General features: G+C 39.0%; 1 protein-coding gene across 2 annotated transcripts in view; it reads right to left on the reverse strand.

Moving 5' to 3' along the window:
* The window catches only part of C9 (complement C9), a 61609-nt gene that overhangs the window by 21357 nt on the left and 15931 nt on the right, over positions 1 to 24321 (reverse strand). The window contains exons 5-8 of one of the 2 annotated variants that reach the window (XM_065875118.1): positions 18490 to 18628; positions 9153 to 9422; positions 4514 to 4754; positions 1628 to 1753 (exon numbers count right to left, since the gene is read on the reverse strand). In XM_065875118.1, coding sequence (XP_065731190.1) covers positions 1628 to 1753; positions 4514 to 4754; positions 9153 to 9422; positions 18490 to 18628 — 776 coding nt within the window. The remainder of the gene's footprint in view (positions 1 to 1627; positions 1754 to 4513; positions 4755 to 9152; positions 9423 to 18489; positions 18629 to 24321) is intronic. The other variant, XM_065875120.1, reaches the window with a different exon arrangement.

The raw sequence follows: 24321 nt of genomic DNA on the forward strand, positions 1-24321 counted from the left end.
TTTCAAGGTGATTTTTGTTCATCCTTCCTTATTTCTATAGATGAGAAGACTGAGCCTCAGAGAGATGGAGTGACTAGCCCAAGGTCACACAGTAAGCTTAATGGCCAAATTTTGAAATTATGACATGTGATGGCAAGGTCAGTTTTCTTTTCACTTCATCAGTAGTTTCCAAGCATGGCCACATGTTAGCGGCTGGTATGCTTTTAAAAATATTAGGTTTTCCTCTCTTCTACTTCTCCACTATCAGCTGACCCTTTTTTTTTTTTTTACATCTTTATTGGAGTATAATTGCTTTACAGTGGTGTGTTAGTTTCTGCTTTATAACAAAGTAAATCAGCTATACGTATACATATATCCCCATATCTCCTCCCTCTTGCGTCTCCTTCCCACCTCCCTATCCCACCCTTCTAGGTGGACACAAAGCGCTGAGCTGATCTCCCTGTGCTCTGTGTCAGCCGACTCTTTAAATCACTCTTGAAGTGAGTCTCAAGCATTGTATTTCTGAGAATGCTCTCAAGTATTTCTGATTAGAGTAAAAATTGAGAACTCCAGCACTACCTCATGCTTATAAATCTGCTAATGATTAGCAACAGAAGTAATATTTATATCAAAAAAATTATATTTTTAAAAATGTTATGCACTGATTTAATGTTAAGGATGGATTAGGTATTTTCTTTTTTTCACCCAGTTTTATTGAGATATAATCACATACAATACTGTATAAGTTTAAGGTGTACAGCATGATGACTTGACATACATGTATATTGCAAAATGATTATCACAATAGGTTTAGTTAACATACATTACCTCATATAGTTAGAAAAATTATCTTTTCCTTGTGATGAGAACATTTAGGATCTATTCTCTTAGCAGCTTTCAAATACATCACACAGCAGTGTTAACTATAGTCATCAGGTTGTACATTCCATCCCCAGTACTTATTTATCTTATAACTGGAAGCTTGTACCTTTTGACCAATTGGGTGAAGGTGAATTAGGGATTTTGAGTCAGGTGGAAGATTGAGTTAGGGAGATGGCTTTGGCCTTCTCTTTTCTTGATGGACACAGACAGAACTGCCACTAGGCCATTTGGAAGCTTTGTTTAAATTAGGGGAAAAAAAGAAAACTTTCCTCAAGATGTTTTTCTATCATCGGGCTTCTACCATTGCCATGATAAAAATACAAATCTACAATGACCACAGTGTGAATGGCTGTATTCCCCAGAGCTGTTCAGTTCATGACCTGTGCATGATGATACCATTGAATACATGTCCCCAGCTTACTTGTGTTTATAATGGTTTGGGAACCACTGTGAAGGTAAAATAGCTTTTGGGAATTCCCTGGCAGTTCAGTGGTTAGGACTCTGTGCTTTTACCACCCAGGGCCTGGGATCAGTCCCTGGCCAGTGAACTAAGATCCCACAAGCTAGTGTGGCTTGGCAAAAAAAGAAAAAAGAAAAGAAAAAAGAAAAGAAAAAAGATAAAATAGTTTTTAAGCACTTTCAATTTGTTGTTGTTGTTGTTGTTTTTTGTAAAGAGGGGAGACAATAAAGAAGGCTCATAGTGACAGGGCAGTGCTCATTGACCTTTCCTCCTTCTTTTCACCCTAGTGAGTTAGGCCATACTTACCAATTTTACCATCACCCCTCTTTAAGCAATTGTCTGAATTAATATTTCCTGTGATTTCAATTCCAGCATTCAGAGATAAATCCAGATTAAACCCGAGGCATCTCTGTATATCCCTTAGTTCAACACCTGTTTAATATATTTAGTTAGAAATTATTAGATTATGTCTATCAACGTCATAAATCAATTCCAATTTTGCTATTTTGTAAGAAACATACTTACTCGGATTCCTAGACATTATTACTGAACTCAAATGCAAGGTTATATCTGCCCTGCTTTGCCCTCATATTAGAATCTAATGGTCTCCTTTGACTTTGCTTGTCAACTTAATGGTGAAGGACCGATAAATTTACCCTTTGTTAAAAGGGACATGAGTCAGGCAAGGATGGCTATAGTCCATCCTTACCTCTAATACCATAAAAGGGAGACAATATCTAACGTGTATTGAGTGATTGTATGCCCGGCATCATTCTAATCATCTTGTGTAAGTCAACTAATTTAATCCTCTCATTGACTTTCTGAGATAAGTTTTATTATCATCCTCCTTTTACAGACGAGCATGAGGAATAACAAAGCAGTTAAGGAACCTGCTGATGGTACTCAACTAGTAATTAGCCAAGTAGGTATTAGAAACAAGAGCTGTCTGGCTATTAAGCGCTTCTCTGTATCAACTTCATAATTTGGTCATGGGATGCATCAACATCTCCTGATCCTCTTTGGAAGACTCAGTTCACCATTGAGATAGCTAGTTTGTTGCTTTGGGCAGATGGCTTAAATATATGACACTTTATTCTGGTCCTACGAATGCTGTTTAGTAGACATTGGTCTTGGGAGCTGACTCATTGTGGTGTGTGGTTGCTCCAGTTATAACGAAGAAAAATCCCAATATTTACTCAAGTATATAATTTATTGTCTATTCTCCTGATTTAAAAGAGGAAATTATTTCTTCATTTTAAGAGTAACTTCCCAGGTCTGAGCTCATTGATCATATCAGTTTTTGCTCTTATTTACCATTTCAGATCACACACACACGTACACACACATATACAAACACGTGGTTTTTTGTCCTGGAAGCCAAAATGCTCTACGAAAAAGGAAAGGGAGAAGTTAAGTTAATCCCAGGATCCCATGGTGAGACGTAGAAGTAGAGATCTGAGGCATGTAGTCATTCATTCATTCAACGAGTATCTTTTGTGTATCCACAATTACTGAGAACTTAAGAAATATCCAGTGGAATTTCCCATGGTAAAGGAGGAGGGAGGATAAAAATGGAAGATAATGCTAGAAATTCAGAATACTAGATTTCCAACCTTAACCTAAGAAGCATGAGAATTCTGATTCGAAGATGAGGATGAAAATACCTAAGTGACCCCCTAAAGCTTAGATTCTCTACCTCAGCTGTGGACCTCTCCACGACCAGACGGAGCCTGGATGCCCCAAACTAGAGGACGTGGCTTGGACCTTGGGTGTGGCAAAGCAGAGAAGTGAGAAGAATGACTTCCTCTTCAAAGACCCAGAGTCCACCTAATGATCTTTGTCTACTAAGGCCAGAAGGTAAGTAGATATAAGTAGGTAGCTCTGAGTTGTCCAAGATGAGAGATTTCAGCCCATGGAGTTTTTTCACCAAAGCAACTCTTAGCCTGAAGAGTTTTTTGTGTTTTGATCACCCTTGCTGAGCCTTTCTCTTCTGATTTTCAAGTTACTCAAGACACATTCCTCTTGTGCCCCTCTCCCATGTGATATCTATCAATATAGCCTACTGGGCAGGGCTCCTAGAGACCCCATTATGCCATCTTACTGGAATAACCTTGTGAGGCGGTATAAACCAAGAAACCTCATACTCTGCTCCCCTGGAAATGCATCTACCAGCCCAAGACTAGACTGAGACATCAAGAGCAACTGGTTCTGGCCATTCATATTTGTTTCATCCTTAAAGGGTTTATCCACGGTGGGGACAGTGTCAGGCTTTAAGATCAGAGCTGAATCCCATCTTTTGCTTGACACAGCCAAAGGCTAAGGAGAAAGAGCTATGGAAGTGCTTTTGGCAACACTTCCTTCCCTAAGAGACACAACCCAAATCTTTGAGAGCAGAGAGAGGAGCTATGCTGGCATCTTTCACCTCTTTAAAGAGTGCTGTAACTAAGCCTTAATTAATCACAAAATAAATATTAAAACTTACTAACATAGAAACTTGGCATCTAGTTTATTCTTAAAAGGCTTTGAGGAAGTCTTTAGGTCAGGATGGTAATTATGTAGCACATAGGCCTATTCTGTGCATATAGCAGACACTGATGATCAATCATAGACTCTCTTCCATGATTCAAGTGTGGTCAGAAACCTATTTATGGACCCGATTCAACTACCACCCCATAGTTAGAATTGTCATCATATGAGGTAAAATGAATTTTCCACTCTTGCTTTAGACTTACATGTTGTTAACATTGTTTCTTCCTTCCTCTCTTAGAGAAAATTTAGAACATTTCCTTTCCAATTCTGAACAATACTTTGGAAGATAATTGGCATACATATAATTGAACCAGTCTATGGATTAAGCAAGAGGTTATGTAAATGATGTCTTTTGTACTTTTCACTTTTTAAATAGTATTTCACTAAAAGCAGCACCACCAAATAACATTATATTGCAGTACGATTTTGTGCATTTCTCAGTAGTGCTGCTGAGAAGTGCAGGGCCAAGTCATCTTGTTTGAGGTGGAAGTCAATTTGCTGTTTGATAGGAGTTTAGAGGCCAAAGGGCAGGGAGAGAGTTCTCTCAAAGAAGCAGGTTACAAAACTCTACTCTAAAGCCTTTAACCATGGGAAGAGGATAACACTAACAATAGTTGATGGTTACAACACTGTTGGAAGTTAGAACTCTATTTCTAGCTGTACCTTTCTGGTTCATGGAAGTTTTATCCAAAACATATATTAGTTCATAGAGTCCTCCTAGAGACCCAGAGCTACTGTAGTGGGTTCCGTAGGTTTCCAAAAATGCAAAATATTCCCCCTTTTCATAGGTAGCTGGTAGAGCTTTTATAGAATCCAAGAAAGTCGTTGCCAGCATGACGTCCCGAGTTCTCATCACAAATCTTCCCAGGTGATTGACTCCTTTTACATGCAGAAATATTTTTTCCTTTGTTGTAGAGCCAAAGAAAAGAAATATGAGTTTTATCACCATTATTTTGAATTCAAAAATCACAAAATTTAGAATTTCCATAGTCAATACGTTTTTAGCAGTGACTGCAAGATATCGCTTTAACCCGCTTGGAATGGCAAACTTAAAATCATATCAAAACTGTTGACGAAGATGTGCAGAACCTGGAACTCTCTCACAGCGCTGGTGGAAGGGTAAAGCGGTACAACCACTCTGCAGAACTGCTTGGTAGTTTCTTGTAAAAGTCAACACACATCTACCCCAATGGCCAGCAACTTCACTTCTACGTAAGATCAGTAAAAGAGTAGTTCACAAAAAGATCTGTATGAGACTTTTATAGTGGCTTTGGTCAGAATAGCTTAAAATTGAAAATGACAAATGTCCACTGACAGGGGAGTTAATAGACAAATTGTAGTCTATTCACACAAAGGAATGCTAGTTAGCAATAAAAGGGAACAAACTACTGATACAGGCAACGATATAAATAAATCTCAAAAGTACTATACTGAGGGCTTCCCTGGTGGCGCAGGGGTTGAGAGTCCGCCTGCCGATGCAGGGGACACAGGTTCGTGCCCCGGTCCGGGAAGATCCCACATGCCGCGGAGCGGCTGGGCCCGTGAGCCATGGCCGCTGAGCCTGCGCGTCCGGAGCCTGTGCTCTGCAGCGAGAGAGGCCACGACAGTGAGAGGCCCGCATACCGCAAAAAAATATATATATATTATACTGAGCGAAAAAGTCAGGCACCAAAGAGTATATACTGTATGATTCTATTTATATGAAGTTGTAGAACAGGTGAAACTAAGCTGTGGTCGGAGAAATCTGGTCAGTAGTTGCCTCTCAGGCAGTAAGGGATTGATGCAAAGGGCATGAAGGAATTTTCTTGAGGTGATGGAAATATTCTACATCTTGTTTAAGGAGGTGGTTACAAAGGTGGATACAATAGTCAAAACTCATCATGGAACTAAATGCGCAAAATATTTTCATTTTATTGTATGCAAATTACACCTCCTTAAGTTGACTTAAAAATGTTAACAATGGAAGGAAATGTAGACACTATATACGAAGCCCAATTTTATTTTACACATGAGGAAACTCTGATACAAATGTATCAAATTATTTTCCCCAAATCACACAGAGTCTGTGGTGGAGATTTGTCCCAAAAACCTAGGTCTCAGGTCTCTCTGTGCCTTCTACTAAGTCCTCTCAGTTTTTGATAACAGGAGGGACAGATAATATTTTAAGCTGTGGCTTTCAAGCCAATCTAAACACCTCAGCAGTTAATGTTCCCAGGGATGATGGCTTAAATTTCCAAAGGAAAACTGGGGCGGTCACAAAGAACTTTGTGATTTAATGCTACAGACTGTCTTGGCCAAAACTAAACTACAACTGACATCCACGATTTTGTGGAAGGTTCTTTTGAAGTTCTCCTGCTGTAGTTGTGGTTAGCACATGTTGATTGCATAGGAGTTTAATAGGCTTTATTATTTTTTTAAAGGTACACCTTGGTGTATACAAACATCACACCAAACTTTTTATGTTTTAGAAGCACAATTGTTCACACTGCATGACTTAACTTTAGGTGATTTTGGGTGATTCAGTATCTAACAAAAATCTTAAAGAAACTTACTCCATATATATATGTTCTCCACCTGATGACTTGCATAATAATTCTTAATGCAACCTCAAAGATGCACAAAACATATTTGGAATCCCTCTCGTTTTTGCTAAAATTAGGTGTATCTTGTCAGAAAGACATTGTGTTCCTTGACTCAACTTATTTTAGAGGTAGATCTTAGATTATTCCCAGCCAGATAGACTCTTGTTTCTTCCATCTTAAAGGAATAAAAAGAATCTCTTGGCCTGACTTGTTCGGCCATTTGCCACTCGTTTCTTCACGCTCATTAGAGGCAAAATTCCTTTAAAGAGCTTTCTGTACTAGCTCTTTCCAATTCCTCTCTTCCCAGTTTCTCTTAAATCTAACCCAGTCATGCTGCTGCCCTCACTACTCCAACAAAACTTCTCTTTTGTTCAAAACCTCTTCTGAAGGTCACCAGTGACCTTCACAACGCCAAAGCCAGTGCTTCTTAGTCCTCATCTTTCACATATTAGCACATTTGACACAGTTCATCACTCTTATCTCTTTGATAGAATTTATTTACTTTTTGTTATCTAGGGTAGTTCTTCTCAGAATGTACAGTGTGAACAAATCACCTAGAGAATCTTTTTAAAACACAATTCTAATTCAGTAGGTCTGGGGTAGGGTCTGAGATCCTAACTTCCCAGTGATGTTGTTGCTGCTGGTCCATGGACCGCACTTTGAGTAGCAAGGTTCTAAAGCATTACACTGGCCACATCTTGCTTTCCTTCACTCCTCTTTCTTCAGACCTCTTTCTATTGAAGTTCCCTGAGTTTAGTCTTTGATCTTCTCTTTTCTATCCACACTAACTTCATTAGTGGTCTCACCAAAGCCTATGACTTTAAGCACCTTCTATATATTAACAACTCTGAAACTTAGAGCTTAATCCCAGACCTCTTTCTCAAATTCCAGACTCATAACATCAACTTCCTATTTGATATCTCCAGTGGAATGTCTAATAGACATCTCAAACTTAATCTAACTAAAACTTAACTACTGGTCTTCTTCTCCAAACCTGCTCTACCTGAAATTTTCTCCATCTCAGTTGATAGCAACTCCATCTTTCCGGTTGCTCAGGCCAAAAACTTTGGCGTTTGTAGAATCATGTTTGACTCTACAACTGTCCTTTCTGAACTGTCATCATCTCTCATCTGGATTCTTGCAATAGTTTTAACAAACCTGCTTCCTTTTGCTCTTAACTTTCATAATATCTTCTCAACAGTATCCAGAGTAATCACTGAAGATACATTAGAATATGTCAACCTTCTATTCAAAACATTCCAATGGTCCCTCATGTCACTCACTAAAAAAACCAAACTCTTAGAACAGGCTGTGAGGCCCTTTATGATCTGATTCAAGGTAACCTCTCTAACCTTTTCTCCTTCTGTTCACTTTGGCCCAATGGGCAGGTATGTTCCCATCCTAGGGACTTGTCTTTAATAGATCCTTCTGCCAGATATATCATCCCAAATATAACTATTTGACTATTTCCTCTCCTTCAAATCTTTATTCAGAGCTCATCTCCTCAGTGAAGCCTACCCTAAGCTGCTTTTTTAATACTGCCATCTGCCCAGGAGTCCTGATTGCCATTATGCTACTCTACATTTCATTTTATTCTATAGCATCTATCATTTTCTAAATACTATATAGCTTCCTTTTTTACTGTTATGTTTGTTTCTGTCTATCTCCCCCGGCTAAACTTTCAGCTCCATGAGAAGAATCTTTATGAGTTTGGTTCACAAATGTATTTTAAGCACGTGGAACAGTGCCTGGCCACATAGTAAGTCCACAATTAAATATTTGTTGAACGCCTTAAAAGATTTTCCAACTGCACCCTTTGGGTGAGTGTGCATGTGGATATAGAGGCAATGTATTGATCAACCCATTATACAATTAGGCATAGTATAAGTACTAAGAGTGAATGAGTGTTATTTTTTAAGTGGAAGAAGGGTATCTAAATAGGTGACTGTGTTATCAGAAAAGAAAGAGTGAGCATTTTACCAGCATCATACTGACTACAGAAAGTATATTCTGTATTTATTCCAGAGGCAATGAAACAAACTTCTAAATCTGGCTTAAATATTAAAAAACAAACACATTTTCAAAGTCTCAAATTAAAGGTATGATTACAAAGTAAGCAGACCAATTTCATATGCAATGTGTACAATTTCATGGCATCATTACTCTAGAAATACACTTTACAGTAAGTAAATAGCCATCATTCTAAGACATTACAGTGAATTACCAAAATTCCTTAGTATGATTTTTCATTGTACTTCTGAAGAGAATATAAATTAAACAGTCTATCACCACAATCTCAGTCAAAAAGCATGCTCTGAATTCCCTTTTTTTTTTTTTTTTGGCTGTGCCACGCGGCATGTGGGATCTTAGTTCCCTGGCCAGGGATCGAACCCGTGCCCTCTGCAGTGAAAGCACGAAGTCTTAACCACTGGACCACCAGGGAAGTCCTAAAAAGTACGCTCGGAACTCTTAATATGCTTGATCCGTTGACAGCCACAAACATCTCACCCACTTATTACTGCTATACTGAAGAGATTTTTCTCCAGTTAGCATTCTTTTTCTGGGCCTTCAAACTACCTACACATTTGAGGATTTGTTGAGTATTATTTTTCTTTCTCTTATGCGCTCTATCTGCTCTAAACGATTAAACTTAAAAGAGGACATTTGGTTAGTTTGAAAAATATTCCATTATATTCTCTATATTAAATGTTTGGTCTTACCTTCTTCGAAGAATGTGACAACAACAGTTTGTAAAGTTCATTTTTGGAATATGTAAATCGAAAGTTACCCTTGGCATTTAAAAGACTTGAAAAGTTTTTTTTGTCAGAAGGTTCTGAATCTTTACATTCAAACTGTGCAATTGCTTCATGAGGTGTGTATTTTATAGATAAACCTGCATTAAAATTTGATTTCTTCTCTTGGATGATACTTCTGAATGCTTGTATCTGTTCATGATAATATTCAGTTCTGAAATTTTTGTCGGCTTTGGTCTAAAAGAGAATAGCAAAGTGTTTTTGAAAACAACATACAAAAAAAAAAAACACCCAAAATAAACAGGAAAAGACAAAAATCAGGCAACTTATTTGAAAGGGAGTAGAACAAAGAAGTTGAGCCACGGCAAGAAAGTGAGACTGCGAGGGTTCAAATACAGATCTGATGACTTTGAGAACATTACACGATAACCTCTCTGTGCCCAGTCTGATTCCTAGCGTGTAAAATAGGGATACTCACCATACCTGGACCAAAGATTGTTATAAGGAGTCAATGAAATAAAGCATATGAAGGACTTAGAACATAGCAAGCTTTCAAGAGTTAATATATTAATAATTAAAAAGCAAGTTGCATAACAGATCAGATGCACAATATACTCCCATCTGTGTAGAAAAAGAAGGAAAGAAATGATAAAGCTAAGCCTTCCTGAAGCCTTGTGGACCAGGCACTGTTTTGAGCATTTTATACATGTTAATTAATATAAGTAGAAAGGCCAGGACTTGAGCCCTGAACTGCCTCTTAACGTTTACACTCTACTGCCTATTAAAAAAAAAAAAAAAAGCCTTTATGTACATAGAAAATTACTGGAAAAATAGACAAATCATGGAGTGATAGCCCTGGGCAAGGGGAACTGTGAGTAAATGTATATCCGGAGTGACAGCAGGCTTCCTTTTTCTTGCATCATCTTTTATGTGGTTTGGACTTTATTTATTTATTTACCACATTCATGTTTGCATAAGAAAACTAAGTAACCTGGTTAAAAATTAAAACTTTCAATTAAAACAAATGAACTTATTTACAAAACAGAAACAGACTCACAGACATAGAAAACAAACTTATAGTTACCAAAGAGGAAAGGAGGGGGGAGGGATAAATGAGGAACTTGGGATTGACAGATACACACTACTATACGTAAAATAGATAATCAACGAGGTATTACTGTATAGCACAGGGAACTATATTTAATATCTTGTAATAACCTATAATGGAAAAGAATTGAAAAAGAATAAAACTGAATCACCTTCCTGTATACCAGAAACTAACACAACATTGTAAATCAGCTATACTTCAATAAAACAAAGAAAGAAACAAATAAAAACTTTCTTTGCCAACTTGGTTATTGTCAGGCATCAACGGGAGGGCTGTAAATCTCAACAAACTCTCTTTCCAGAGGTCCTCTGTAACAGGCTGCAACTCTTGCCCGGAAAGAGACACTCATCTCTTCAGTCAGTGGAACAGACTGGACTCAGTGGCATGCACTGGGTGACTGTTCTGCACGAGGAATGCTGTGGTCTGAATGTTTATGTCTCCCCTTAAATCCATATGTTAAAATCCTAACGGCCAGTGGGATGGTATTAGGGGATGGGGCCTTTGGGAGGAGCCTTCTTGAAGAGATTCGTGCTTTTATAAAAGTGACCCCACAGAGCTCCCTAGTCCCTGCCAACCATGTGAGGATACAACGAGAAGTCTGTAACCCAGAAGAGGACCCTCACCCGACCCTGCTAGTGCTCTGATCTGAGACGCCTAGCCTCCAGAACTGTGAGCAATAAATTTTGGTTTTCTCTAAGCTACCTGGTCTCTGGTATTTCGTTATAGCAACCCAAACAGACTAAGACAAGAAACCTAAGGTCACCATCTAATGGGAAAGACTAAAACGTATATAATTTTCGTTAAAGAAAGGCATGCTGGGAAAAATGCTCAATGCAAAGGGAAGAGTAGCCTAACCGTGTCACTTCCCTGTTTAAAATCTTTCCACCTTCCCACTGCCTTTAAGATAAAGTCTAAACTAGACTTATTCCAAGTTAATCTCTCCCTGACTGTACTCCAGCCCTCTGACCTCCTTTCTATTTCCACAGCCTATGCTTCTTCCCACCATAGGGCTCTCTTATGCTGCGTTTACTTTCTGGAATGTTCCTTAATCCCCCCACCTCCCCCAGCCTCCCATAACACAGACATTATACACACTCACACACATATAGTATATACCCCTGGCCTGGTGAATCTCTACTTCTATTTCAAGTCTCAGCTTAACCATCACTTCTTTAGGGAGACTTTTACTGATCCCACAGACTAACAAATCTGTTTCCTACAAGCTCTCATAATGGCTTTTTTTTTTTTTTTTGCGGTACGCGAGCCTCTCACTGCTGTGGCCTCTCCCGTTGCGGAGCACAGGCTCTGGACGCGCAGGTTCAGAGGCCATGGCTCACGGGCCCAGCTGCTCCGCGGCATGTGGGATCTTCCCGGACCGGGGCACGAACCCGTGTCCCCTGCATCAGCAGGCAGACTCTCAACCACTGCGCCACCAGGGAAGCCCTATAATGGCTTATTTAATAGACCTTCAGATGGTAAACTCCAAGAAGTCACGGACCACATCCATCTTACCCACATGACTCCATAGCCTCACCACTTAGTAAAGTGCCTGGCAAAAAGTAGATTATAATAAAGACGTATTAAATTTAATATGCAGATCCAATACAGCTAACAATAGTAACTCATATGTATTGAGTGCTTACTCTGTGCCAGCAGCTGTTCAAAGTGTTTTATGTAGAATAAATGTTTAACTTCCTACCTTTAAGGTAATTTCTATAATTATCCCCATTTTACACATAAGAAAACATAGGTTAAAAAATTTGTCCAAGATCATACAATCATACAGCTAGGAAGTGGCCCAGCCAGCAATGAAACCCAGGAAGTCTGATTCCAGGGTGGAGCTGTTCATTCTTATACTATACTGCCAAAGAGGGCTTGACAAGTTCTAAGTGGTAAAATGAAGAAAGGATTCATGGAAAATGTTGCCCTGAACATGGCCTTGGGAAAAAAAAAAAAAAAAAAAAATATATATATATAAAGGTGATTCAGTTGACTGTACACCAGAAACTAACACAACATTGTAAATCAACTATACTTCAATTTTAAAAAAAAAGAAAGAAAAATGAATAAGGTTTCTATTGCCTTGAAATCTAAGACTAGTAGAAGCAAATGAAGACAATCCCACTCAGTCTTCCATGATGAGAAGTGCCAAAGGTGAGCAAAATGGCACCAGGAAACCACGTCTCCCTCACTCTTCTAGAAGGCTAAGGTCTTCTTAGCTCACTGGCTTCTGAGTGGTTGCAGGATAGGAGTGGCGTAATTTGTAGGCTCTTGCACTTATACCTGAACTGGTTAGAAAGGAACCGGCACTGGGCAGGGATCAACTTAGCAGTGTGAAGGATTGCTTGCAGGTATAAGGGAATGTTGGTCAGGGTGTCAATTAGAACGTTGTTGAATGGTCCTCTTTCACTAATGCTAGGATGGTAGTAGTGAGTAGAGTCTGAAACAGTGAGGGTGGGGTCACCCCAGAAAACCTGAAGACAGGAGCTGGATTGAAAAGCCAAAAATCCATCCATCAAAAAGAAGTCTGAGCTGAACGATAGGCATTCAGAGGTGTACAAATATGTAGAATCGTTTTGAAGAGAAGAACAAAAGTCTTTGAAGAGAGGTCAAGAAGCAAGATTATAGAAAGTAGGAAGACACACGGATGGAAACAAGTTTCTTTATGAGAACCAAATAAACAGATGTTGGAGAAGCAGAAGTCAGAGGGAGGGGCAAGGGTGCTTACATCTTCCAGGAGGCCAGGCATATTATAGGAGTTAGTGAAATCTATCCTGTTTAAAGGTTTATCAGCTAATGCTTCTTGAAAAGAAATAAACATTACTCTGGCACTGGGAGTGGAGGAGATAGAACACCTCAACACACATTCCAAAGTTCAAATTGAGGAGGCTTGGAGAGCAAGCGGGAATAAAAGGTAAAGAGAAAACTGTTAAAGACGCCACTAAGATTTTGTATGTACAAATAAAGGATAAAACCATATACTATTTACTATTATTATTAAAGCCATCTCTCACTAATTGAGAGAAGGAACCAGGAAAGAGCAGATTGCCTGCAACCTTATGAGTCATCCTCAGCTAAAGTACCTAGCCAAGCCACACCCACATTCCTAAACTTTTAGCCATTACATTTTTGGGTATTTTGAAATTTAGCGATAGATAATGAATACAATTATCTTCAAGAGATCATCTTCTCTGCCTAGATCTTCAATATTGGTGTGTTCTAGGACTCCATTCTCTACGTTCTTTTCTCTCTCATTGTACACCTCCTGGATGATACTTAAATCTCTGCCTCCAATTCAGGCTCCATCCTCACATTCATATAATCTACTCTTAGCAAGATAACTCCATCCAGATGTCAATCATTATCTTTTTCTTGGATTTAACTCTTCTTTTGGTAGATCCCCCACTCCCCCTTCCAACACACACACACACACACACACACACCACACCACACACCACACACACACACACACTTCTCAGGTCTTCTTTGATGGCCTATCATCCACTGGGGGTCTCCATATTTTTCATCTATTGTGAGTTTATTTTGTGTTACACACTTTTCTAAGCACTTTGCACTTATTAACACATTTAACCTTTCCAGATTACTACGAAGTATGTACTGTTATTATACCACTTTATGATAAGAAACTGAGATTCAGGAAAGATAAATAAGTTGCCTGGAGTCACATGGATGGTAAGTGAAGGAACTTATCAGAATTCAAATCCAGGGAATTTAATTCAGAACTGGGCGCTTGACCATATGCTCCACTATCTCCAATTCTGTACTGAACTCTTAGTTCTCAAAACTGAGCTGGATTTCATCTCTTCCTCTCAGCCTCTACTATTATAGACACAGTTCAGTTTTTCATCATCTCCTTCTTGGACCATAAAATAGCTTCCTTCTGTTATTATCTCTGGTACCGTCTCCTTAAAATTCATCTGCACAAAACACAAAGATTTAAAATGAAACTGACCACATTGCTCTCCTCAGTGGCTCCATTACCATGCTCAGAATTATGCCCAAGTTGCTTAGTATGATGTATGAGCTCCTTCGTAATTGACCCCTGCCTATGACTCCAAATTTGAATATAAATTCATTGTGGGCTGTAGTTCCTTTCAAGATAGCAGTTTCTATAGGCACAGTATTATTTATTCCTTGGGAGCAGCAATATGTAATAAATAAATCACTGTGTATATAATAAATTTTATCTGTACACCCCCAGGTTTTCTAAATGGGCTCAAGCTAACAGTAGAAAGAGTAGTTGAAATGTTTATTAAGCCTCTGTTTTCAGTTGCTGTCAACTTTAATGACGATTCCAATTATATGTTTTCTTGAATATGGGTTCTTCCCTTCATTAAAAAAAAAAAAGCATTTGTTTTTTGAAAGAAGAGTGTCAATATACTGAATGCATTTATTTATTAATTCAACAATCATTTATTTAGCCTGCTTTACGATGTTAGTTTCTCAGGATTCCATGGTAAATAAAATGACTAGAAATTCAACTAAGGGTATATATGATACAGCAAAACAAAGACCGGAACAGAAAGGAAAGCAAAGGCTATTGCATTAATTTGCAGGAAAGGCCTGTAATGGAGGATTCAGAGGAGACAGCTGAGGGTAACGTGGCAATCAAAAGCAGATCAGGAATGACCTTTTTCCCCTGCCAAGGGGATTGATTATTATCCTGCAGGCTGCAGGGAGACGTCACCAAATTTAAACAACAGATTTCAGAGGCAGCGTAGTTCTGGTGAACACAAGGTTAAGGATGTGGCTGGAGATGTGAGTGACCCGAGTGGGACAGATATAGGAAGTTAAGAGATAGCAAGAAATTATTGGCAATTCACATGATATAAAAGTTATTCAGGGGGGCTTCCCTGGTGGCACAGTGGTTGAGAGTCCGCCTGCCAATGCAGGGGACACGGGTTCGAGGCCTGGTCTGGGAAGATCCCACGTGCCGCGGAGCAACTAGCCCCATGAGCCACAACTACTGAGCCTGTGCGTCTGGAGCCTGTGCTCTGCAACCAGAGGCCGCGATAGTGAGAGGCCCGCACACTGCGATGAAGAGGGGCCCCTGCTTGCCACAACTAGAGAAAGCCCTCGCACAGAAATGAAGACCCAACACAGCCAAAAATAAATAAATAAGCCAAGCATTTGAAGCCCTTTAAAAAAAAAAAAAAGTTATTCAGGATTTTGTGAGGATTTGGGGTGGGAAGGATGATTATAATCCAGGTGCATTTTACAAACCTTTGTTGACCTACAAAATCTTACATTCTCATGGAGATCCAGATTTAAAGAGAATTATAGTGAAAACCTGAAACTGATTTACAAGTTGTTACTTTCAACAACAAAAGCAGAGAAGACTAAAGAAAAACAAGTGAAAAGGAACTAATTCCTAGATGTAATCATCACTTTTTCCCCCCATAATTGCAAGCTTCAGTTGTTCTTGATCATTACTTACAAAGCAGCCAGTAAACTTTCACCTAGAATGTAACCACTAATTATGCATTTAACCATAGCTAAGTCTTTTACCATAGCTAAGCGTTCTTATATTCTAAAAAAGAATAGAAAATATTTTTTTTATTGGAGTACAGTTGCTTTACAATGTTGTGTTGGTTTCTGCTGTACAGCAAAGTGAATCAGCTATATGTATACATATATCCCCCCTTTTTTTGGATTTCCTTCCCATTTAGGTCACCACAGGGCATTAAGGAGAGTTCCCTGTGATGAATAGCAAATATTTATTGAGTGTTTGCTAGTGCCAATAACTTTCTGAATGTTTCACATACATAGACTCATTTATCTTTACAAGGTAGGCATTATTATTTCTGTTTTACAGATGAGGAAACTGAGGCATGATGAGGATAAATAATTTGCCCAGATCTCACTCCTGTTTGGGGCAGAGTTGGGATTCTAACCTATGCAGTGTGTTCTAGAGCCAAAGCCGCATTTAAACAAGAGGCACTGAGGGAGTGTGAATGTATCAGAGTAAGGGGTCATTATCAAGGGATATTCCCCACAGAATGATAGGTCCGTAGAATTCTTTCAAAAAATGAAAGACAGTAAGTTATTGCCAATAAGTAACTAAAACAAGATTTAAAAAATTAATTCATCCAGTAAAATGTTGTTGAACACCTACCCTATACATATATTGAGTATTGGTAATAGCTATAAGGAAGAAAAATATGCATTCTTTGCCTTCAGGCACTATAATAGTAACATACACGAACACATAGGTCAAGTATGTCATCGAATATTAGAAAGTGCAGAAAGTGGCCCTCTCTAAGAAGTCAAAATCGAGATTTCCACTCAATAAGCTCGCGCACGTTCTTTTATGTTCAGCTCTTCATTTTCCAAGACCATAACAGATTAGAATAAGGGGAGCATCAGTATTACTAGCACCAAGGGTGTGATCTGGGGACTTTAACAAGCCCCCAGCCAACTCCATCAGCACTCTTTCTCAGGTGGCGCCAAATTAATACTCAGGTCCACAATCCCTGTCGGTTTTTTTCCAAGCTTGAAGCCAAAACTCATTTGAAGGCCTTAATCTGATCTGAACTGATAAAAAGTTATCGTCTTCATTTCTTCCACTTTGTGTGAACATGGGTTAATTTTGCCACAGACATATTAATGTGTTTGATTCTAAGATGCTGCTCCCAACTCCACCTGGGGTGTAAGTAATATACAGGGTAAGCACCACATCACCTTTGTAAGATCCAGACCCTCTGAATGTGGAAGTACATCTGTTTCCAGGGTTGGAGATAAGGGAAAACAGCATGCTTACTCTCCAAATGCAACTTCAAGACCAGTCCCAGGCAAGCCCCCTGCCCTCACTTCTTGGTTCACACCCATTACTAACCCTACATAGAAGCTAGGAGGCTGGTGACAGTGACAAAGACAGGAAGGCTGTACAGCGCAGACCTGAGAACTAAAAAAAATAAAACAACACAACAATAACCCTTCTTGCATCAGAAGTGACAGAGGTTCCCTTATCTTTGGCATACTCTTTTGAAGAAAGTAGAACATGTATAATTCTTAGAAAGATGATAATCTTCCCCTTGAAACATATACTTAAAGAAGGTTAACCTAGCATGATGGGAAAGATCAATAATCCAAAATGTTCCCTGCGATTTGTGAGAAACTGATTTTTTTCTGGACTTATAGGCACCAAAAATATGACAATGTGGTCATATGTGAAAAAAGATGCCAGTCAAATAAGTAGGGACATTAAGTCGTTAGCATTCATGGGAGAGCGTGATCACTTCAGGCTGCAATGGGTAGGGCTTGACTTACAACATTGTTAGAGATAAAAGGAATATTAGCTACAATTATTGAAAAGTATATATGTTTTTCAAACTGGTGGGAGTGTCAATGATAATGAAGGACATTGTAATGACCGAATAAAGTGAATTTTATGGGTTACCAATGGGACCAATTAGAGAAACAGATTATTGTACCTACTCGTTCAGAATAAACTATTATTTTTTATTACATCTTGTTTAGAGTCCTCCAAATATCTCTAAAGGTGGTAAATATTAATCCTTTGAATGAGGAGGTAGAGTTTGTGGATGGCTCTAGAGAATTTAGGGGACTTGTAGAAAGGTGGTAGGTTTGAGGTAGCATTTTGTAGAGTAAAAATCACTTTAAGAAACAGTTTCAACAGAACTGGAGGGGTTTGAGGTGAGTGACTGCAGCCACTCACACTAGTCAAGCAGGTTTTACAAGGGGGACTAGTGAAGGAAACAAATGTAAAGATGGTTTTTCATTGGTAGGTTAGCGAAAACCGAGCCTCAACAGCACGGAAGCAGTGTACACAGTCCTTAAATCAGCACTCATTTAATTTTTAGTTTCATCAGAACCTTAGATGATTCTTTTTACAGAGTTTAAGTATTTCCCAAAACTCTATCACTACGCGCAGGCTCAGTGGCCATGGCTCACGGGCCCAGCCGTTCCGCGGCATGTGGGATCTTCCCAGACCGGGGCACAAACCCGCGTCCCCTGCATCGGCAGGCGGACTCTCAACCACTGCTCCACCAGGGAAGCCCTATTGCATATTTTCTAAAGAGACCCAAGCTACATCTCCTCTTCTTTAAGTCAGTTCACATTAAATTTTCATTCTACTGAATTTTTCATATTTTTCAGTAGGAAACAATTTTTCAGCTAAAGCTGAACAATGTGTTTTCTTCTGAGGATACTTACTTCATAGACCAGGGAAGCCACGTTCCAGGGTCTGCGGTAGTACGTCAAGGTGTTGCCATCCCAAACTCGGTCACAGAGTCCGTTGTAGTACTCGTTGTTGAAAGGGGTGCTGAGGGGATCCATCCCTAAGACGTTGATCCTGAGTGAACAGAGTAACATTAGGCGTGGAGACACCAGGAGCTAAAGCGAGGCAGCCCTCAGTCACTGGGGGAAGAGAGCTTCAGCTCATGTCCCCATCACCCATGTGATGATGGGATATAATCAGGAATAGAAGCAAGAGCCTGGTCACCTCTGCTCTGTGTCCTGGGCGGGAAGTACATATTAAGAAGGTCTTATAAACTCTTCTAGGCAGCTAGGGCACCGTTGAGCACAATGAAAGAAATGCAGTAAGTAGGAAGCAAGGGTCCATCTGGCTTCAAGAGTGGAACTCCACTGATGTAACCCTTAGCTAGCCTCCCTTGGTGAGCTAAAATCCAATGCTATAATACCACCGCTTTACATTATTTGAGAACAGAGCATCTCATGGGGGCAGAATAACTTATGCATATAATTTTTAATCTGTGAATCAACGTTGGGGCTCTTTCTCTCTCCATTCTCTTTAAATGTAAACCTTTCCCTCCAGCTGTCTCGTTGATTGTCAAGAACCTTGTTCCCTCCAGGCTTCTTTTACTCCTATTATACTTACAAGAGGAACACTAAAATGTCATCATCCAGCAAGGCATTCTCAAAAGTTCTACTTTTTTCTCCCAGCAAAATATTTTCATTTGGCAAGCTTTAATTCAGAAATAGGAATCTTGTTTAGCCTAAAAAGTATTTACTTTGATTCATAGGCCAAAAACCAATGTATGCAAAAGAAGCAGTTCATTCTTTGTGAAGTATTAATTGGCGAAATAGTCATTGCTGTCTAGACTGTATCTGGAATAAATGGCCCCAGGGCAGGGAGGCCAAATGGAGGTCTGCTCCTCACATCTATAACTTAGCTTGGCACAAAAGCATAAAGTCTTCCATTGTTCTGGACCACATCCCTTACTGCAATGAGCTGGATTACAAAGCCGGTTGTTGGTTTCAAGAGCAATTTGTCAAAGAGTGTGGATGACTTACTGCAAACCCATTGCTAATGCAAGGAAAATAAGTGGACGAGTATCCTATTGCCAGTTGGTTAGTTAAAAAACATCTTTATATAAACAGCACATTCTTAATAAACTTTGAATCTACACAGAAAATGAACATTATAGCTCAACTTGAATGAAAGGCAAGTTAAGGAACTGATTCAGGAATACCCTTCTCAAGGCTGACTGTATAGTTAGAATTAACTCCTTCCCACTTTTGTGCTCCCCCAGAAATACTTTTCATGAAAAACGCTATGGCCCTAATTTCTAATAAAGGGCCAAAAATTAGACCTAGTCACTCGAATAAAAAAGAGAGGAAAAAAGAAACACTATATATCTAGTTTACTTTCTTAAATATCTTATCCTGGATGGGAGATTAAAATTTTGGCTTTAATTTTTCACCCATTCCTGCATCTACAGACATGTGAGCAATAGTTTAAAAAATATTACTAAGGTTTCAATACAAAGACACAGAATACTGGAAACAAATGATCTGTGTTGGTTTCTTAAACAAGACCTCAAGTACATTTTCTTTATTTTGTAGTGAACTTGTCTTCCATATATCTCATTAACGGAGACGCTGCACCTCTTTGTGTTCAGTGAATAAGGACATTCATCTTTGCTTATAGTGGTGATGAATTCTTAAGAGTACTATATCTATGGATAGTGTAGTGTTTGTAATAAACAGTGGGTAATATTAAGACAGTTAATACAGTCCTTGATCTCATTAAAATTATATTCAAGGTAAGGGGTTGGATATAGTTACCAATTTCAAACAGTAGTCCAAGGATGAATATACATGTGCCAAATGAGTAGTACAGGTAAGTGATATACAATGTTCCCAAGAGGAAGAGGTCCCCATGGCAGGGTCATCAAAAGGGTTTTAGAGGAGTAGGTTTTGATTTGGGTTTTGAAGGATGGGGCCTGAAGGGCAGAAGGAACAAGGGTGCAAAATTCTGCAGGTGGAAATGTATATGGCGTGTTTTTGGGTAGCGGTCTTCAGATTTTTCTGCTTGTCTAATCTATTAAAAATGTTGATAAACTATGCCTCCTTAAACAGTTTTAGTTGGACATCTAAAATGTTCCCTCTTAAGTTTAAGTAGTTGCAAAGGATATAACTTCTCAGCAAGCTGTAAATATTTATGCTTTAAAATATAATTATTTTGCCTCTTCTAAAAATAAATCCAATGGAATATAAATTCTATAGTGATGATGGGTATCAAGTGACTACAATGTTTATATTTCTTTAACAGTTGGATGTTTTATGGTATTCCTTTGGATTCTTTCTTCTTTTAAAAATAGACCTTATTTCTTAGAGCAGTTTTAAGATTCATGGCAAGATGAGTGGACGATAGGGAGATATCCCATATGCCCTTATCCCCCTTTTATGCTTGAATCCATATTTCTATTCCATTTCTGCTCCAGAATTTTAACCTAATGTAATGTAATTTTATGCTTGGAAGTTTTAATTGATCACTTTTTCACACTTTTCTGTATGAAAAAGGTATTAATTGAAAAATTTAAAACATTAAATATCCTTTGACCATAAGGTCTAAGTATTCTTAAAAATCTTCTGGATTTGATTTACCATTATTAGTAGTATATTTCAGTATATTAAAATTTAAAAATAGTTAATAAATCTAAGTAAAATTTTGTTGGATAGTTGTCTCTCAATGAAATGAATGGGGCTTCCTTTTTAATTAATTGATTAGCTACTGTACCCATGGGTGAATATTACTTATTGCTAGAAAAAGATAGGGCTGAGTACCAATTTTATTTCTACTTTCCATTTTTATAGAGGTAAATGCTGAGAAATTTAACTCACATAAATAAGTAGATAAGAATAGAAAGAATTTTGTCGCAGCAATGTCACTCAATTCTTTGATCTTCTGAGTTTTATGTCCCCCCCCCAAAAAAAAGAACACATACTAGTCTGTCATTAAAAGTTATGTTTATAGTCCATTACCTGACAATTGATTAGGACATCATTCAATGCTGTTGGTAAAAAGAATTGGAGACCACTTGACTTACAAGGCTTGACTTGCTTGAGGAAACTATTATCAAAAAACTCACCTACCTCCCCCTTGGAAAGTCATTTTGTACCCCATGCTATACATACCCCAGCTTGAAGGTTTTTGTTTCACAGAACAGCAAATTGCCCAGTAGGCTAGATCCATCTGGAAAGTTACAGTGATGCTGATCCACAGTCTAAAGTACAACTAAGGAAGAAATGTTTCAAAACTTCTGATTTAGTTCCACTACTACAGAGACAACAAGTCTAGTCTAGAATGAGCCAATATTTTTTTCTGCCAAGAAACATGAAAACTTCTCATGGATGGAATGTCATCGCCTGGGAAATAAAAAGCATGTGTTCTTCGGCAGCACTTAGAGATGCCTGTTTTCACACCTGCACCTAGAACCGTAGGCAGTTCCAATTTACCAAGTGAACTGAAGAGCAGGCTCCCTCCACAGAAGTGGTGTTATGCTTAGATCACACACAAAAGTAATTCCTTGTGTGTAGCACATCATTTACAGCTGGTTTGGATTTATATTTTTTTCAATGAAAGCAAGATGGGTTGGGGATTTCCCAGAACACCTGTGGAGAATCTCAGATTCCTACAAGACAAGAGGCTGAAATATGTGTGATACAGGTGAATTCTCCTGGCATGAGAATTTAAATGAGAGTCCTTCAAATGAAAACAAGTATAAATGTATTACTATGAGTACTTGTGACTTTCATGTGTAAAAGAATCTGACTGTATATTACTTCTGATAAAACTTGTTGAGGTTTTCCAGACTGGACAGTTTAGAAGCATGTTGCTGTGATTAGGATGTTTACTGCTATTAGTTCAATTTTGGTGTAGTCCCATAGCCCCATATAAGCATAATGAAGATGTATAGTAAATAAATATGTAATATCAATGGTATTGAACAATATCATAACTATAACAAAACATGTTATTTTGAAACCTCTTCCTAAATGTCTCTTTTTTTTTTTTACATCTTTATTGGAGTATAATTGCTTTACAATGGCGTGTTAGTTTCTGCTTTATAACAGAGTCAATCAGTTATACATATACATATGTTCCCACATCTCTTCCCTCTTGCGTCTCCCTCCCTCCCACCCTCCCTATCCCACCCCTCCAGGCGGTCACAAAGCCTAAATCTTAATTACTGATTTATGCTACTCTTCTATGCTCTTAATTCAAATATTTGGGTAATAAATAGCTACTTAAGGAGTTTCATCTTCTAAGGTTAGTTTTGCCTTGAAGTCAGGGAGTTGACCTGTGGTCTTTGTAGTGATGTAGGGGGACTGACGTCAGTGCTGATGGGCATGTGGGGAGAAAGAGAAGGTTAGGTGGCAGGGTAAAAAAAAAAGTAGTTTCTATCAGTCAGGGAAACTTGGATTTTAGTTCTGCTACCAACTAATGTGTCAAATAGCCTTATTTATTTCACTCAGTTCTGATCTATAAGGTGACTGTAATACCACCCCTAACCAGCTCCACGGGATTTTTATGAAAAGCCAAGAGAGGGAATGTGCAAAAAGATCTTGAAAAATTCAAAGTATTATGCACATGAAAGCTGTCAGAGAACAATAGGTTATAAAGACTAAGTTAGCTATAGGTGACTGCTCATGGTAATGGGGAACTTAATCAAAACCGTTGGTGGGCTGATTCTATCAGAGCCTACCTCATTTTCCACCTCTCAGCCAACCTTTCCACGCAGCTGGGTCCCCACTTTCTCACTTAGTCCTGAAGGCTCAGCCCTGTGACGTCCGTCATCACCAGCCCTGACCATGCTAAGGCAGGCATTTAAGGGGTCCTGGCCGCTCTCGGGTGTGCCTCATTATGAAACTCCCTGGCAAAGGCGATAGAACAAATTTTCCCTTCCCCGAATGAAGGAAACCTATAGATTACAAATGATTGTTTTTCAGCCAAGAGAGCTACGGTTTCTGTATCCTTTTCCTATAAAATCAGATGTAAATTTGCATAGAAGGAGACATACGTAACACAGGTAATGCCCTGCTGCAAACCTGTTTGTTTAGGTTAGAGAGAAAACCGTTTCTTGGATCCCAAATAAAGCAAGTAAAGTAGTAATGGGCTTTCACCATGGACTCACAGTCTCTCCCTGAGGAAAGCAGCAAGAAGAGTCAGGACTCATTGGAGCACGCCGTGGCTGTAAGGTTTCGGACAACCCCCATTCCATTTCTGCCAACTATGAAGAGGCCCTGCTGAGTGTAGGGCTCAAGACCATCCCATGTGATTCGAGATTCCTACTTTTAGGCTCTGGGAAAAGGCACTGTGGGTTATATTTGGACTCTGCTAGGGTAAGATTTTATGAAGGGATAAAGGATATGTGAAATGTTTTATCTGGGATCTGACTCTTGGTATCCTGAAATTTTTTTCCTATGGTGATTAAACAAGTGGATGTTTCATCTGCCTTAGAGAGAGGAGACATCTCTTTTTTCAGCCAAACCTGGTACACAGGTCCTGTCTTAGGAACTGCCCAGTTCCTCAGTGTAGGGTTCTTCTCAACCTCAGCATTCCTGACATGTTGCTGTCCTGTGCCTTGTAGCATCATCCAGGGTCTCTACCCACTGGATGTCAGTAGTTTTCCCTCACCACGCACCCCCCGGAAAGCTCCCCACTTCCAATTCCCACAGTCGTGGCCACTGACAACTTCTAGACATGACCAAATGTCCCCCAAGAGGAAAATCCTCTCT

The sequence above is a fragment of the Phocoena phocoena genome, chromosome 3 (genome assembly GCF_963924675.1).
Source record: "Phocoena phocoena chromosome 3, mPhoPho1.1, whole genome shotgun sequence".
In the NCBI taxonomy this organism is placed as follows: Eukaryota; Metazoa; Chordata; class Mammalia; order Artiodactyla; family Phocoenidae; genus Phocoena; species Phocoena phocoena.